This window comes from Malus sylvestris, chromosome 8 (assembly GCF_916048215.2).
Source record: "Malus sylvestris chromosome 8, drMalSylv7.2, whole genome shotgun sequence".
In the NCBI taxonomy this organism is placed as follows: domain Eukaryota; kingdom Viridiplantae; phylum Streptophyta; class Magnoliopsida; order Rosales; family Rosaceae; genus Malus; species Malus sylvestris.
Genome location: NC_062267.1, coordinates 7,303,023 through 7,321,284, shown reverse-complemented (window position 1 = coordinate 7,321,284; position 18,262 = coordinate 7,303,023). Strand labels below are relative to the sequence as shown.

General features: G+C 36.7%; 1 protein-coding gene and 1 pseudogene across 9 annotated transcripts; one reads left to right on the top strand and one right to left on the bottom strand.

Annotated features, from left to right (window-relative positions):
* Positions 1 to 1,135: 1,135 nt before the first annotated feature.
* Positions 1,136 to 7,882, bottom strand: LOC126633029 (putative disease resistance protein RGA4). 9 transcript variants are annotated; one of them, XR_007626931.1, is made up of 5 exons: positions 4,312 to 7,881; positions 3,989 to 4,081; positions 2,781 to 2,797; positions 2,385 to 2,641; positions 1,136 to 1,604 (listed from the first exon to the last, which is right to left on the bottom strand). XR_007626931.1 is itself a non-coding variant. In XM_050303576.1 (2 exons), the coding sequence occupies exons 1-2, from the start codon at positions 7,367 to 7,369 to the stop codon at positions 4,044 to 4,046; spliced, it is 3,096 nt and encodes a 1,031-aa protein (XP_050159533.1). In that variant the 5' UTR covers positions 7,370 to 7,881; the 3' UTR covers positions 3,488 to 4,043. The 9 variants fall into 9 exon arrangements, 2 of the variants coding, with proteins under 2 accessions (XP_050159533.1, XP_050159534.1); XR_007626929.1 differs by lacking the exon at positions 1,136 to 1,604 and having other exon boundaries at positions 2,241 to 2,641; XR_007626933.1 differs by lacking the exon at positions 1,136 to 1,604 and having other exon boundaries at positions 2,241 to 2,641; positions 3,989 to 4,075.
* On the top strand, positions 1,345 to 3,999 carry LOC126631306 (uncharacterized; annotated as a pseudogene).
* Positions 7,883 to 18,262: the final 10,380 nt, after the last annotated feature.

Below are 18,262 nucleotides of genomic sequence, written 5' to 3'. Positions count from 1 at the left end.
TTTATTTGAACTCGTACAATCTCTTTTTACATCTAACTTACTCACTACACTTATATTATTTTTAACTAAACTATTAATATCTTTTTGAACCCAAATTTATTATTTAAATCACGCTCACAAATCTAATTCAATATGTAAATTTATATTTACACCCATTAAAAAAATAAAATAATCAAATAAATTCATTAAACTTTTAAACTTACCAAGTTCATAATATGTAATTGCCACCAAGATTCATTTGCCCAATAAATTAAAAGACTATTTTCGGATTAGCTTTAGATTCAACTACCTTCAGATTGACAATATACGTACGGTGTTCGTTTTTGAGAACCTTTCCGGCCTTTTATGCCGGGCTACGAGCCATTCAAAAACCCTAGCAAAATTCTCAGAGAGCAGCACCACCATCAACATTTTACCTATCCATTATAGGAGTGGGCATTTGGAATCGAAAATTGAAACCGAAACACGAAACAAATCGTTTCGATTTTGAAACCGAACCGCAGTGTAGTAAACGGTTTGGTTTTGATTTTGGCTTTTGAAAACCGTACCGAAATCGAACCGCACCGCAAAATTTTAATAAACATTTAATTAAATGTCTATATTAGATGTCATGTTTAATTGGTTGTTTTAGAGTCCATACATTTAGTATGGATTCAACCACACCAGAATATCATCATTCATCACTTTCTTTCTTTCATTTATTTGAAGTACCTTTCTTATTTTATACCATCACACACACACACACACACAAACATAAATGAATTAAAAGTTGGGAACTTTAATGAAAATCTCCCGTACTGTTCACTTTAATGAAAAAACACATTTTTACACTAAAAAGTCAATCTTGGTACTATTCATTTTACCCTTTATTTTGTCCTTATCATTAAAACTCAAAGTTTTCAAGTCCTTTTCATTAGTTTCCTTTTAAAAGTTATCCAACTTGTTTTGTGTTACACCTTGTACGTGACACTCTTTTGTTGCACAAACTTATTTTAACATCACAAATGCATGCACCATGCGAATTGTATCCATAACAAATGTATTTTTCCTGTTGTTGTTGTTACACTAGGTGCGTACTAGCATTTGTTCTAATCAAACTTCTTGATGTTTTGCAGGAATTATTGTTAAATGTAACTTTTAAAATTTGTATATGGAAATGCATATTAATATGTTAAATTTTAAACTGTATAATTTTTTTTCTTAAAAAAATCGAATCGAACCAAGCAGTTTGATTCATTTTAATTTTGACTTTAAAATCGCACCGAACCAAACAGTAAAAAATTTCAATTTCAATTTCAGTTTCGCTCAAAACCGTACGGAAACAAACCATTCGCACCCTAATTCATTACTCTATTCGAGATTCCCAAACGCTCAATAACCTTGTGTGAAACCCCAATTCACCAGTCCAATCCATCGATACGCCGCTACAAGTTGAATATCCAACGAACCATCGGCTGCTGGGACCTTTGCACCGGCGCCGAGTAGCTCCGCTACAAGCTCTGCGCCTCTCCGCCTCACGGCCTCATATGCGTCGGCGAACGGTTCCTCGCCTCCTCTCAGCTCCGCTAGCCTTCTGCCTCCGCTGGCTCTGTCCAGTACGGGTCCTGGTCCAAGGTAAGATGACCTCCTTTATTATGCACACAATCTGTTTGATGAACTGCCTCAACTGATAAAGCTTGCATTTTAATTGAATTTTGGGAATTTTGACGTGCAGCCGCAAGTTGATGTCAAGAGCTTCCCAGATGCACTGATCAATCCACTCGCTGCAAACAGCGAAGGCATGTACATTGTTGTCGGAGGCTCATCGGGGAATATCTACTTATGGGAGGTTAACTTTCCTAATCATTTTTTTTGTCTCTTTGAATTGATCATTTTTTGAGCTCTGAAATGCTGATGGACATTTTACGGAGCACACTCTTTTAGTCCCTCAATATCTATTACATGTCTTTTGCCTATTATTTACTGATGCATTCGTATTCATCCCCAATAAACAAAAAAGCACTGCATTCTTGAAATTGCATGTGTTTTGTAATTTTCATTTGGATGTAAATTTCTTAGGTTTGGAGCGTAGGAAGAGGGAGATTATTTAGAAATATTGTTTTCCCTACTATAATTGATGCGATTGCACTAGATCCTGGTGATAATGTCTTCTTTGCCAGTGGTAGAGATGGCAAGATATAGGTTGCTGCATTTAATGCCGTGAGCCTACTTAACAGCAAGTATGGCTTGCATATCATCGATTGTTTCTCGAATCACAGGTTTCTTGAATTTCCTATAGTATTTACATAAAATTTGCACTGTACTCTGCAGGTCCAGTGAATTAACATTTTAGTCGTTTGACAGCATTTTTCTGAGAAATATATAGGAAGTTGTATTAAGATCACCTTTTGTGTTGTATTCTTGGTTCTGACTTCTACCGGAGACCTCAAACAAGTCTGGAGCTTTTTGCATTATACTACACACACCACGCAATGGAGCCTTCGAATGTGCCTATGTCCAGACGATCTTCATTCTGCCCGAAAGCAAAGGAAAAGACCATTCCAGTGAAATCTGTAATGCAGCAGCCAATCACCGGTTTTAGTAATGCATGCAGCTCTCTCCATTTCCATCTCACTTCTTCTAAAGAGAACGTATGTGAGCCCTGCGTTCATTAACAGCACTCGCAACAGTCAGGCGGGCAGGATTAATGAAAAAAAACTTGAAAAGGTCAACGAAACATGCATGCATATAGTTTTGATGATTTTCTATAATTTTGTGACTATAAATTGTTTTGAGATTACCTGTTTCCGCACTCTTCCTTTTCGATGATTTTCTATAATTTTGTGACTATAAATTGTTACTTTCTTGCATATAGTTTTGGGATTAAAAATAAAATAAAACTAGAGCATTGCAAATCACGATACTGGGAGTTACAAGTCCATAGCAAATCACGATATTGGTGCACTTAGTGTTGAGAGCCCACTTAACAGCAAGAATGGATTGCATATCATCGATTGTTTCTTGAATCACAGGTTTCTCTCTTTTCCTATAGGCAACCTTTTGAGTTTTCTTCGGTTAACACTTGTCTAATTGTTAAATCTGTATTTTTCGTTTTTCAAAGTATAATTGCCCAAGATTGTTGCACGTTTTAAGAACCCTGCATTCTACCTTTAGTTATGACAGGCCTTGCATTCTGGCGAACTGAATCTGAGGAACATTCATTTTAGTATATTTTGAATAAGCAAAACTCATTTAACTCACAACTTTATACTTTTGACTTTTGAACAGCAAAGTTGTCACTTGCTTAGCTTATGGCATTTCTGGAAATGATTTGATTTCTAGATTAGAAGATGGCGTGGTTCGAGTTTGGGATGCTAGAACTCATAATATTCTTCGCGTGTTCAAACATGCAAAAGGTTATCTCAATTCTATTTGAATTATTTCCTTCCCCGGGTGAATGCATATTTGATGATATTGAAGCAAATTTAGCTGTATTTGATTAGCACTATTTCATAATACAGTTTATATTCAAATATCTCGGTTGTTTGTGTTCAATCTGTCAAAGTTTACAAATTTGTTTAGTATTTACATAAAATTTGCACTCTACTCTGCAGGCCCAGTGAATAATATTATAGTCGTTCGACAACACTTTTGTGAGAAATATTGTTCTGACTTCAACTGAAGACCTCATACAAGTCTGGATCACTTTGCATTATACTAGACACACACGCTTTTGATGTGCCTATGTCCAGACGATCTTCATTCTCCTCGAAAGCAAAGGAAAGGACCATTCTGCTGAAATCTGTAATGCAGCAGCCAACCATCGGTTCTAGTAATGCATGCAGGCTTCTCTCCCTTTCCATCTCACTTCCTCTAAAGAGAAAATGCGTTAGCCCTGCGTCCATTAGCAGCACTCGCAACAGTCAAGCGGGTAGGATTAACGAAAAATTCAAAAGATCAACGAAACATGTATGCATAAACTAAACACCCCAATTAATTTTGAGATTACCTTTTCGATGATTTTTGCACCCAGCCAAAGTCAGCTCCAATGTAATGGTTTCGGTTTATTTCAGGCAGCATTGTTTGTACTCGGGACCTGTAACTAGTAGCAGCTAAGTCTCAAATTCAGAGATTTTAAAAATAAAATAAAACTAGAGCATTGGGAGAGGAGGAATCGTACTCGGGACCTGGAATATGGTCTTAACCCAGTTACAAGTCCCTTGCAACATTATATACATGCAGTTATGCTTGTCTGGTTGGAATCTTGTCTAGTTGGATTGATGTAAAATGAATAGACTGAGTTGGTAAATAAATAGAAAAGAGCTTAATTACCAGAAGTGGAAGGCCTCTCGGGTAACTCAACAGCGTCCTCTGCCTCAACCATGCCTTCACCCTCATCATCAGAATCAGAAGTGGAAGCCCTCTCAGGTAACTCAACTGCATCCTCTGCCTCCACTATGCGTTTACCAGGTATGATTTTGATGTTGGGGATGTGAGAAATCTTGGGCCACTCCTTTCCTCTGCCTTTTTGGCAACCTCGTGCAAGAGTCCAAGAGTCAGAGATGTCAAGTGTCTGAAGTGGTGTTTTCCGCAAGAAGTCTGGCAGTGTTTTTAGCTGAGGGCAGTACTCAATCTGTAAAGAAGAAAGGCATGGCATTATGGTAATATGAGAATCCTCTTCCTTCCACTCTTCCACTCCTTTCCACTCTTCCCACGCTTCCATGTACCATAGTTTGAGTGTTTTCAATTTTGGGAATAGAGTAATGCATGATGATGCTGATGTCGTTTCCTTTTCTATTCCCAGAAACTCAACTCCAACCTTTTTTACTCCTTTCATACTACTAAGGATCAGTGTTTCGAGGGACGGCAATATTCCCAAAGGAGGTAAAACTTCACATTCACCCCAATGTTTGAGATAGAGAATTCTCAAATTGTTTAATGACATGATCCAGTTGGGGGCAGTGCTTCCATTATAGCCACTGATTCCTAAAGATTCCAAATTTGGATGCGGTCGTAAGAAATTCAGTATTTCCGCAGTTCCACACTCCTCAAACTCTATACTCAATCCTGAGAGTTGTTGTTTGTTCCCCAGGGGTGACGCTTTCTCATGCTCACCCGCAGCAACTTTCACATCCCCATCAATTTCTATCCAGAGTGCACCCTGAAGTTGGTCTAAGTTTCTCAAATCTCCCAATTTGAACGCTTCATCGTCGTCTTTACCACCGCCAACAGGGCACCCATCTAGTCTTCTTAGATTTGTTAATCTCCCAATCCCTTTCGGCAAGTACTTTAGCTCATCGCAACCCTCAACATAAAGATGCTTTAAGTTAATCAACTTTCCCATGCTCTGAGGTAGACTTTCTAGTTTCCGACACCCAACAAGGCGCAACGTCTGCAAATTGTATAAATTACACACCCCATTCGGTAGCTTTTTCAAAGGATTATTGGACAAATCAATAAACCTCAGATGCACCAATTTACCTGTCTCTTCCGGAAGCACTTCAATAGAATTATCACTCAAATTTAATGTCCTAAGATGTTTCAACTGCGCGATCAAAGTTGAGTCCACAACATTAAATTTTGAATCAAAAGTTGCAAGAGTACGTAGATCACAACTGGAAAACGAAACACATGAGAGTGGACCCCTGGGCGCAAGCATTAAGGTCAAATGGCGGATCTTATCACCCAAGGGCTTTATTGTATTGTTACCACCCTTAACCTCCATTGTAAAGCATTCATGTTGAGTAAGATACTGCAGAAAGTCGTGCACAATATCATGCATTTTACACCTCCGTATATTTCCATCGCCATCTTCTTCAAAGTCTTGGAAGAAAGACCGCATTGCTAAATTATCAAAACACCTTTGGCCAATTATTTCCTTCTCTGTGTTTCCTTTCGAATAGAGATAGCCTTGTGACATCCATAACTCAATCAAATAATCTTTATAGATCAAATGATCTTTTGGAAAGATAACACAATATAAAAGGCATCGTTTGACCGCAGGTGCCAAATCAAAATAACTCAGTAATAGTGGTTGGAAAACTTGTTGCTCAACCTCTTCAAGGTCCCATATCTTACTGTTCAAAACTTCTTGCCATTCTTTCCTCGTTTTCTTGTAACGCATGAGACTACCCAGAGTCTTTGCAGCAAGAGGCAAACCCTTGCACTTTTTTGCTATTTCTTCACCAATGGCTTCCAACACACTATCCTTATCCCTATTATAAAATGCCATGCGGTTGAATATTGACAAACAATTTTGTTCGCTCAACCTCTCCATATAGATCGTGTGAGTGGGAGCTCCCATCATATCAGCAACCTTCTGTTTTCGAGTGGTCACCAATATTCTACTGCCATGGGCGCCACTTTGTATTAATGGCAACTTCAATTTCTCCCACTTTCCTTGGTCCTCAGTCCACACATCGTCTAGAACAAGGAGAAACTTCTTTCCCTCAATGGATTTAGACATACATTGCAAGAAAGTTTCCAATTCATCTGAATTTGGGCTGGTATCTTTTTTGACACCCTCAATGATGGCCTTGGCAATTTTGATCTCATCAAAAGGGTCCGAAACACAAATCCATATTTTGATCTGAAAACAGGCTTTAACATTTTCATCGTTAAAAGCCAGTTGGGCCAGAGTTGTCTTCCCCATTCCTCCCATCCCGACAATAGGGATGACAAGGAGGCCCCTCTCTTCTTGACTACTCTCATTCAACAACTTGCTGACCAAAACTTCCTTTTGTTGATCTCTACCAAATATGATAGATTCATCAACAAAAGAAGAAGTTTTCTCTCGCTTAGGTTGTTCACTGATCATTCTCTCTGTGATTCGAAAGTTATATGTTTCTCTTTGCTTAACAATCACATCCAAATTTTCATTCAGACTTTTGATCTTATGAGCAATCTCATGACGAAGGATTACCCGACTGACTTGGCCGACTTGCCCGAAACAAAAGCAAGAGGAGGGAATAGAGAAACATACCGCCTTCTTCTTCTTCTTGTCAGTAACAAGAGAAGTACTTCCACCGTGCTCTTCTTGTTTCTCAACTTGTTGTTTCAGTATTTCAGTCTTCCACTCATCCACCACATTGTCCATCTTGTACGACACATCTTTCAGCTGCTCCAGCCAATTTCTGACGTTGGCATCCCTCACTTGCCTCAGCTCCGCATCCTCAAGCACAGCACCAATCACTTTAAGATTGGCCTCGAATTCTTGAACATCTTTCTCCGCATTCAAAACCAGCTTCACCTCGTCTCCGACGTGTTGGTAAGTTACCGAAGCCAGTTGTTCGAGAAGCACGGAAATGAGGGCCTCGGCCATGTTTCGGTTAGAGTGGAAACAGAGAAAAACAAGAGAGATGAAGTGAGAAGTGGAGGATTGGTATGGCATCACCTTTCTTCTGGCCAAAGTTTGGGATGAGAAATTGAGAATATGGGCTGGCTAGACAAATAATAATGGTAGGGTACATCTCACACTCACTCGTTGAACAATTATTATCTTTGCTTTTAAGCAGGAATCTTATCTCAAAATCAAAAGTTAGATAGACAATTCACACATTCAAAGTTGGGTGGCGTGGAAGAAACAATTGTCGGATTCTGAGTAAAGTTGAATTATTTATGCTTTTGAGATACGAATATGGTAGACAATTAATAGTGGTAGGGTCGAAGTGAGTGATGCTCACTTATTTCTTCGACAAGTTGTATGACAGCCATACACTGATCCATTTGCCGGTCCATTTACGCCCTAAAATTGCAATCTGGAGGAAAGCAGGAATCTTTATTTCTAAAGTCAAAAGTTCGATTGACAATTCAAACACAGAATTTTAAAGTTAGGTCGCGCGTAAGAAACAGTTGTTGGATTCGAGTAAAATGGGATTTCCTCATCTTGAACTTTACTCCGAAAATTATGTAAACGTAATTATTTACGCTTTTAGATAAGAACTAGAAATTATTGTCCGCGCGTTGATGCGGGATTAGAAATTGTACAAAGGATTTTGTTTGGAAGATATGAAAGATAGTGTCATAGAAAGTTAATACTATTTAGATTGAGAAATTTTTTACATACAAAAGATTTGATCATATCGTGAAATGAAAAGTTATAATACTTATTGTAGGGATGACAACGGTTTGATTTGGAGACGGAAATGCTATATCCATCCCCATAACCACAAAAATTAACCATATCCATAACCACAAATTAATCATCGGGTATCGTCCATCTTCGTTAATACAAAAAATTATTTGTTCAATTGACGCATGATAATTCAGGAAATATTAATTTCGTCACTATATAATTGATGATAGAATTCACTCGTGGAGCATAAAAATTAAAGCTAAGCATTGAGAATGTTGGCTAATCGTTGTTATCTCCTATAAGTACCATTGAATTATAATATATTTTGATTCATTTAAAATTTTTTGAACTTTCCCACGAAATGCAACTCACACAACGCAATTTTTGTATTTTAAAGGTAATGGATTCGGTGAATAATGAATATAGATACACACACATATATATACATACATATATATTCTATTTCATATTTTAATATTATATAATTATATTATTCGGTTAGAATTCAGGGACGGATACAGATTGAGAACCCCTATAACCATATCCACAACCATAACCGAATAATATTCACGGTTTTTTTCCATACCCAAAATATACCCAAATTTTCATACCCAAATTCAATCCATTTGAGAGGTTATCCACGGTTATCAGGTCTAACGGTTAAAATTGTCATCCCTATACAAAACCCATTGGGAGTTATGGCCATCCCTAACTATTTTCTTGATAAGACTAATCATTTAACCTCGGGGGTTAATCATAGTTTTCTTTATCACAATAAATATTACATTATGCTCGATTGAGAAGCTGAGAATAGGACTGGACCGTTCAAGCAGAATCGTAGCTTTTTCAGCTTGAGCGTATCTCCTTACTACAACCTTCCTTTTAGACTACTGGTGAGCTACTCGATAGCTTCCGTTTCGACTATTTATTTGTACTCGAAATGTAGTGATGTATTAAATAAAATCATATCTTAAATAGTGAAACGATATACACAAAATCACAGATTGTTAAGTTCAAATTCAAGTAACTATTCAATTACCATCAACCTCAACAAAATTTATCATATTCACCAACAGTGTCATCCCGAGAAACCATGCAATATAACCTACAATGAATACTAGGCTTCAAACTTTCTTTAATTAACTGGGGATTTGAAGTTTCCACTGGTCTCTAAAACTAATACAAATTTGTAGAGGCTATTATCTATTATTTCTTAACCAATTTAAACAATCAAGAAACAATTAGGAGTAAGATATAAATGAAAATTGCATAAACAGTGAATATGTGATATCTAACGACAAACCAAGATAAAGAGCTAATTTTATGGCAATTATCCATATGGAGCAAAACAAACAATAGAGAATAAGCAAAACCCTTACTGCATCGTTGTTTGGGAAAAAAAATGATTCAAATTATTCCCAAATCTTACTGTTCTTACCTAATCATTTGCAGGATCCATAAGGGGCAAAAAATCTTCTTTACTTCTCTAGTGCCACAAATTTGGATTCCACCTCATCCAAGCAAACGAACAGTCATTATTTTACTTACTTTTTTAAGCATGCCTACACCAATCTGAAAAAGAAAAAACACTATTTAACAAATTTAATTTTTATACTTCGATATATTTGTTTGTCAAACTCAACGCTCAAACTTCAAACGCATGTTTCCCAAAAGAAAAGAAAACGAAGAAGAATTGAAGCACTGACTATTCGAAGCAAAAGAGCAGCCATTCTTAGGAGCCAAAACTCATTCCTTAGTCTTCTCACCCAGGTACGTGACTCTGTAATCCTCGCTCAGTATCGTTAGCTGAAATTAGGAGAGAAATACAAAAGGACTTTCATAAATTGTCTTTGAAGCAGAGGAATACAATCCAAATTACATAAGCACACTCATTGGAACCAAATCCAATAACATTAATAGATGACCTAAAACCTGTAAGGACAAAGACTTGGTAAAACCATTTTACCAACCTAGGAAGCCTCTGCCCATTCAAATTTAAGAGAATGACCTTACTCATGTTAGACCCAAATCAAACACAATCACCATAAAACATTACCCAAAAGAGAGAAAGAACTTACAGAAGTCATTTCTACTCCCTCAAGATTTACATATCTCGAGGAGTCATCCCACTTGTTGCTAATCCCATCATGGCCTAAAAGAAATTCTCAGCCATAAGTTTTACCTCCATAGTAATAGGCAGTAGATGGATAACAGTTCAGTAGATAGCATATAGATGGATCCATGAAATCAGGTAACAAAGGGTAACAGAGCGCTCTGATTGGATCTGTCCATTTGCAGCATTGCCAGAATTAATAGACCTGTATTGGTTAACAAAAGGCTGCATGGAAAAGAAATCAACCTTAGAACCACATATAACGTAAATGAATGAATGTTTAAAATGCAGTTTGTTAATACTTTTTCACTATTCAATTCTTGTGCTCAAATTTTCATGTTCCATTTAAGTTAAGCAAATAGTTATCATAATTAAGATTTATTAAGAGAATTTTAAAATCATTTATCCAATCTCACAAAGATATCGCAATCAAACAGTTGGTATTCGATTGTAAACTTATAATATTAAAAGAATGTTTTGATAGTCATGAAATAAGTTTATGGGTTTGCTAATATAGATGATATTAATTGATAATAGTTTTGCTCAACGCAAATAGAAAATATAGTAGTAGTGTTCAACTGCATTGCTAAACAAACAAAAAAATTTATTTTCTATGGATATAGCAGATTCCTTCATGTAATAAAAGCCAAGAACATATAAAACTCCCATGTAATGCCAACTTAAGTTCGATCAGCAAAAGTTTACTGTAAACATTTAAGATTTCACAACGACAACATTTAAACCCCATTTCACTAAAATTAACACATAATCACACCAAAATCAGTTTAATAAACATAATTCACGAAATTAAACACGAAAATAAACAAAACCCCATTTCACTAAATTAACAAATAATCCATAATCTCATATGAGTAAAATAGAAGACATGCACGTCAAATCCAGTCTTAAATAATTTAATGTATGAATCACCTCTTTTTATGTTGGAGGTTTGTTTGCTTTGCAATTTTGACTCTTTAAGGACGTCTTTTGGATCTGTCTTTCCTGCATTATAAACGTATCTAATGAGGAAATTTGGCAAAAACTGCCAGCAAGAGCAAGAAGGATCATATCACCATACAGTTATCAGTGATTGCAGCTAGGAACCTGAATCCTTGGGAAGTGTCTATTTGTAGTCACTTTACTTCCATAGCTGTTCATATAAGGCACTAATCAAACCATTCTGAAAGTAATTCTATCAACAAATTGCATGTTTTACATGTTCATGTATATTTGTCAGTACTTCTATTCAACTCTCTAAACGATGGTGGATTAACATAAAGTTGATAAGATGATAAGGCATTGTACCATTGGCAACTAAAGACCACTGGTGCATTGCTTCTACATATACACCCCCCACACATACACACATACCAACCAGTAACTAAAAATAGTAGTAAAGAAAGATCAATTAGGAAAGAATGATATTAACATGCAACCCTTGATTTTACATGACTTTAAATAAAAGAAGACCATATTCTTATAAGATAAGAAAACGTCTCACTCTTCAATTCGTCCTAACTTCCACCCAGCTGTATGTTTAGATTCTATAGTTCAGTCATGGAAAGGAGCTTATTGTGGTGCCTAGCTACACTAATAATTCATAACCCGACAAAATTAAAGATGAAAACTCTTGGTACCTGTAGGCAAAGGCTCAATCCACCAGTCTCCTCCTAATCAAAACCAAACATGGTATTCACAGCACCCAAACTTGAAAGATCTAGCTCCAATCCCTAAACAGATTGGAGTATAGTCCTACTTTTTGCAACAAAACAATCCTTTTGTTACAGAACAAAATTACAGGAAAAACTAAAATTAAAATTATGTCAAACGATTAAAAGCCACAACATTCTTAGACCTTACACAAAAATAAATAAATAAAAAATCATAAAACGCAAACAAAAGAGAAAATAATAACATGGAATTGAAAACCCATAACCAATTTATTAGCTAATTTTTGACGTAGATCACCAAGTCTCCATCTTAATTGATTAAATTGATTAAAATTGCCCAATCTCTTGTATCTGACAGTACCCTCCCAACCCAGAACGGTAAAAGGTCGTACCCAGTGCACAAGGCTCCCGCTTTACGCAGGGTCTGGGAGAGGTGAATGTCGGCTAGCCTTACCCCCATTTATGGAGAGGCTGCTCCCAAGTCTCGAACCCGAGACGTAACGCTCATGGGCGAAGGCACTTGCCATCGCACCAAGTGTGACCTCATGCATGTCAAAAAATTCTCAGTCTCTTATATCTCATAAATTGAAGCACATGCATGTCAATTTCAGCTCTTAAAACCGAAAGAAAAGATTAGGGGTTCTTAGTTTCTTACCCAAATCCATAAATATTTTAATCAAACCTCTTCAGCCCAGCTTGAAATCCGTTTGAATGACCTCCACGAACACGAATCTTATACATGCAGAACATTTTAGGTGAAGTTGTGAGAAGGAGTGATGATGAAACTGAGGAAACAACCAAAATCCAAACGAAGTTTAGACATGCTTCAAAATTTTGAACAAAGAAAAAGAGAACCAAAAAACAATCCCGAAACAAATATGTCGAAAACTCACCAGGAAACTCCAGCTTTTCTGGGTTTAAAATTTCCTAAAATCAGAACTGGAGCCAATTGCTTTTCTGGGTATATAATTTCTTCAAATCAGAGCGGGATTCAACTTTGATTTTCCCAAGATTCACTAATCAAATGACAAAAAGTTAATCGCAGCAAACGTAGTGCAGAATTTGTCCAACGCAACAGATGGATCATTCCTGCAAAGGAAATTCGATCACGAATTGAAAAAAAAAAAGGTGTGAGACAGACAGAGACAAACCTTCTTGCGGAAGCCAGGGTTCCTGGCTTGAGCTCCAGAAAAATCTGTTCTGGAAGCGAATCGAAGAAAGTGGAATGAGAAAGACTCCCCAACTCCCCCAACCGTTCCATGTTAAGATCCCACGTCGCCTACACCAAAAATAATGTAGTGGTTTCCTTGGGTCCTCCCACCCAATGGCGAAGTTAGGAATGGTTGGGTGGAGGGGCGAAATTTTTCGAATCCTTACGTCCAATTAGTAAACCATTTCTCAATTAAGACATTACTTCCATCATTTCTCGCTTTATTAAAATTACATTTGAAAAGTAGCAATAACCGCAAAATGCTACATCTTTTGCTATACTATTGTGAACACGGAAAATTCCTGAAACGAAAGAGACAAGAACGACGTGCGCAAACAAATATTTGTATTTGATGATTTTGGGTTACAATCTCTCTCTAATTTGATCCTCTGATTCGATCTCCGTAAGGTGTGTATTTGTGGGATGTGCGATTGATCCAAGGGCCGTCGAGGCTTGATCTTGGATGAACGAGGATGAACGGATCTTCAAGGGCTTTTGGGCTTGATCTTAAAGAATGGTGATTGACGGATCTTCAAGGGTTTTTGGGCTTGATCTTGAAGAACAGTGATGAACGGATTTCCGAGGGCTTTTGGGCTTGAACTCGAAGAACAGTGACGAACGGATCTTCGAGAGCTTTTGGGCTTGAACGGATCTTCGAGGGCTTTTGGGCTTGATCTCGAAGAACAGTGATGAACGATGAACGCTTTCTTCAAGGGCCGTCGGGGCTTGGGCTTGATGAACAGCGGATGAGCGGATTTGTTGATGTTGTCGATCCAAAGGGGCTGTTGGGGCTTGATCCTTGAGGATGAACAGTTGATGAACGATGAACGCTTTCTTGATTCTTCGGGAACCTGGATGCTTGAGAGCTTCGGAGCTTCGGAGCTTCAGAGCTTCAAGGTGTAATATGAATTGGTCCCCCTCAAATGAATGAAATGGGCTTGTATTTATAGAATTTTCCAAGGCCTAATTTTGAATATAATATCCCAGATGAAATAAGTCGTTTCTGCCAGGTGTTGACACGTGTCCTATTTGATGACTTTTCCAACTCATTTCAATTTTCGTTGAGTCACACGCTACGTGCAAAATTTATGTAATACATGAGCGTTGACACTTTGATTTATCGGTCAACATTTATTTACGAAATTTCGATGTCTACAACTATACTTCAATCACTCAAAATTATCAAACTAACGGGTGATAAAACATCGATTGTCCTTCCCCCATAACTTATAGTATCATTCCATTAACTAAATGTATAATGGAAAGAAAAAAAGTCACTTAATCCTATAGTAGAGTCTACTACAAGTAATAACTAATTAGACCAACAATTCAGTTAATTAATATTAATAATTATATAAATTTATTAATAGTCAACAATTAATTTAATCAAGAATCAACAATTCAATTAATCAATAATCAACAGTTAAATTCATCAATAATCAACAATTCATTCATCAATAACCATACAATTCATATCAATTATTCTATATCAATTAAACAAAAATTTATATTAAACTATCAATTAGGGATAATTAAATTTTAAAAAAAACATTAGACATTTACATTAAAAGTGGCTATGGAAGTCGGCTTGGAAGATGTTGGCTTCGAGGCTCCTTGGAATGGAAAGTGGAAGCCGCTGGCTAAGGCTTGAAGGCTTGAAGCTGGAATGGATGGGGACACAGACAAATGGAAGGTGGTCCCCTTATCTTTTTAACTTTCAATGATCAAACGACGCCATTTTTAGCTTCTTACTATTTTTTTAGTACACCGAAACGATGCCGTTTTGCTTTAGGTTTCTTTTTCATAAACCCAGGTCCAAAAGAACAGACACCCGCTGCGCAGAAGCATGAAGGAAAAATGATGGTTTGCAAGTTTTCCGACGATCTAAAGGGGGCAGCAAGTTGCTGCTGATCATCATTTCTTGAGAGAGGAGGGGCGACCGCCCCTCCTTACGCCTACGTAGCTTCGCCCTTGCTCCCACCGCACTCATATTTTGGGTTAGGCTCTTCTTGTAATACCTAACATTGGTGTCAAAGCTTAGGTTCCCGAAGTTGCAGGACTTGGCGAGTGGTGCCACCTCGTGGTGCCGCCTTGGGAGTATGGGCTCTCAAGGGACTTGGCGACTGGTGCCGCTGTGGGCGTCGGATCTTCCGAAGGATGGTGTAATGTTATGATCTCATATCAGTTACATAAAAAATGGTGTAGTGGTTCTTAAGTCCTTGTGGTTCTTAAGTTCTTAAGTCCAATAGGCTCCGAAAACATTCCGGCTTTCTTCTCAGGTTGGCCCTGAGAATTTGGGGCCTAGGCGAGCCTTTGAAGTGGGCCTTAAAATTCTCTGATCTTCGGTTCTTTGTATATTGATTTGTATAAAAAAGAATTTGCTAAATATATAAAAAGTTCTATTTTCACATCAAATATCATTAAAAATTAATATCAAAATAAGATAAATATACAAATATTATTTAAACATTACACAATTCATGTTTTTAGACACAAATGTACTACATGTTTGCAGTCAAGAGTTTAAGATTGAGAGTGAAAAATAATAAAACTTGATGATCAAGAGAGTTAATAACAATAAAACTTGATTGACGAGTATAATAAATCCAATGCTAATTGTTTATCTTGTATTTTTTTTCTTCTAAAATCAACATCACACTAATGAATTGAATATTAAAATAATCCATTGAATAAAAAATTATTGAAAAAATATATATATAAAATTCAAAGTTTTGATTACCTTAAAGTACAATCTTTAAGACCATATAATAGTTGGTTTAAAACATTCAATAGAAATAAAGATAATAGGAAGTTGATTTAAACATTCGATAGAAATGGACAGAATGAGAAGTTGAAGGAAAAAAGATCGCAAAGAGACTTGAGTTTTATAACTTTATATGCATTTGAATAGATGGATTGGGAGTTGGACAGATGAATTGGCAGTAAATTTGAAAACTAAGAAAAATCTAGTGACTAAAAGGCAGCTTTGTGTTTAGAATTCAACACCCCAAAAAAAAAATAAAGCCAACATTTCCATTGCACTAACAAATAAATTATGATATTTCTTACTTTTTTTTTATTTATATGTTCATTACAAGATATAAAAATTTTTTGGGGGCCTTTCCGAAGTGGGGGCCCTATGCGGGCGCCTACTTGGGCTAACCTCAGGGTCAGCCCTGTTTCTTATGTTCCTATATGAGCAACACGTGTACTCCTTCCCTTCCTAGATGACCAGCATGCTCACATTCAGCCTCATTTCCTTCTTAGATGACCAACATGCATACATAAGGGGCAAACCAGTAAAATTCATTGTGCAACACAGATAAAAAGCTTGAGAATAGACAGCAGCTGAGGGGCATTTTCGTCCACGCACTGTCGGTGAACAGTGCACGCTAGTTTGGGTTTTAGTATAGGAATAATATGGGCCTGCTAGACAAATAATATGGTAGGGTAGAGGTGAGTCATCCCTCACTTATTTCTTCTCACAAACATTATTGATCATCTTTCTTGTCAATTTACAACCCTAAGATTTTAAATTGCATCATGTTATGACTTCCGTTAGCTTAATCATTATGTATGCCGGTAAATTGCAATGTTTTCTTTGACACAGTCAACTCAAAGATTCTTTATTTCATTTGGAGGCTCGGTAATGAGATAATCCCTACTGGAGAAAGGTTGCAGTTCCGACAAGTGATGAACAACGCTAGGTGTTGGCGTTGTCAAGGGGAAATTGAAACTACAATTTATGTTTGCATCTGAAAATCTTTTTGGACTAGTATTGGAACTATTTTTCATCTGTTTATGGGCACTTTGGAATGCTAGAAATTCTTTCTACTTTGAAAATGTAATTTTTGATGCAGAAAATTTAAAACAATTGGTGAGGAACTATGCTACAGAGGTGATGAATGATGCACATAGGAGAACTTCCTCATCTGAATGTCGGATCAGTTCATGGATCCCCACATCAATGCGGTTTTTCAAGTTAAATGTTGATAGCGGGGTGGATACTACGAATGTATGCCATGGATAGGGATCTCTCTGTATATATGAGATGTTATTCTCCCTACGCAGTGCTTTTATTTATAGTAGTAAAAAAGTGAGAAATACTTGTCCTCCAAGTAAATACAATCTAGTAGGGAAAGAATAACTAGTAACCAAATCTATCTATGATTTATACAATCACACTTTAATATAATATCTATAACATGTTACATGTAATTACTAAATCGCCTATGATTTTTATTTTTGTTTAGCATTGGTGGAGAGAGTTAATGACACCACAACTCGGAATGTCCACTTGGACTCCAAATCAAGCTCTGCTGGTCGACACCCGGAAGATGACAATGCCATAAAGTGTAGTAAAGTGGAAAAATATGAATAAATTTAAACCTAAAAGTTACTATTACAAGAGCACATGTGAGCGAGTTTTAACTCATCTCACATTTGATGTTAGAGCATAAGTAAAGTATAATAAAAGTAAAATAAAAATTATACCAACCCAAAGAAATCTCCTATATCAGCGTTTGCCAGAAATAATATGGTTAAAATTCGCTTTTGGTGAGAATCGAACCTAAGACCTCCCAATTACAAGTGAAGAGATCGTAGTACTAAGTGGTAAAAGCAGGTTAATCACTAAATTTTTTTTTAAAATATAAAAAAGTGTACAATTCTGGTTTGCATCCTTTAATAGGAGGAAGGCAAAAAAGACGTATGCGAATAATATTTGATTAGGTTGATTTAGAAACAGTATTAAAATCTATTTTAATAATCTTATCTACAAACTTACCGTTTCATTAAACTACAAAGACAAAACAAAAGATGTGGTTCGACCCGACTTTCTCATAAGCAACAATTCATCTTTCTACTCATGTCTCACGACAACTGCAAGCTTGGGACCATCGGAAAGTTTCCAACACCAAAGCTATGTTGGGCCCAAGACCATCCTGGTCCATTAGTGACTCCGCTCTCGACGTGAACTGTTGGCTCAACATGTAAACTAAGCTACTTCGTTATCATGACAGAAATTAAAAGTATACCATACAATTAACTGACAACATATAAACAATACCTAAACTTTTTATAAATACATACAAAACTCCTGAATTATCTGAGAATTCATACTCTCTTTCAAAATCTCACTTATTTGTCAAGTTCAAAGTTTCAAACTTTGAATGATTACCCAAATCCAGCAGTGTGGGCCACGTAGTTCAAAGCAA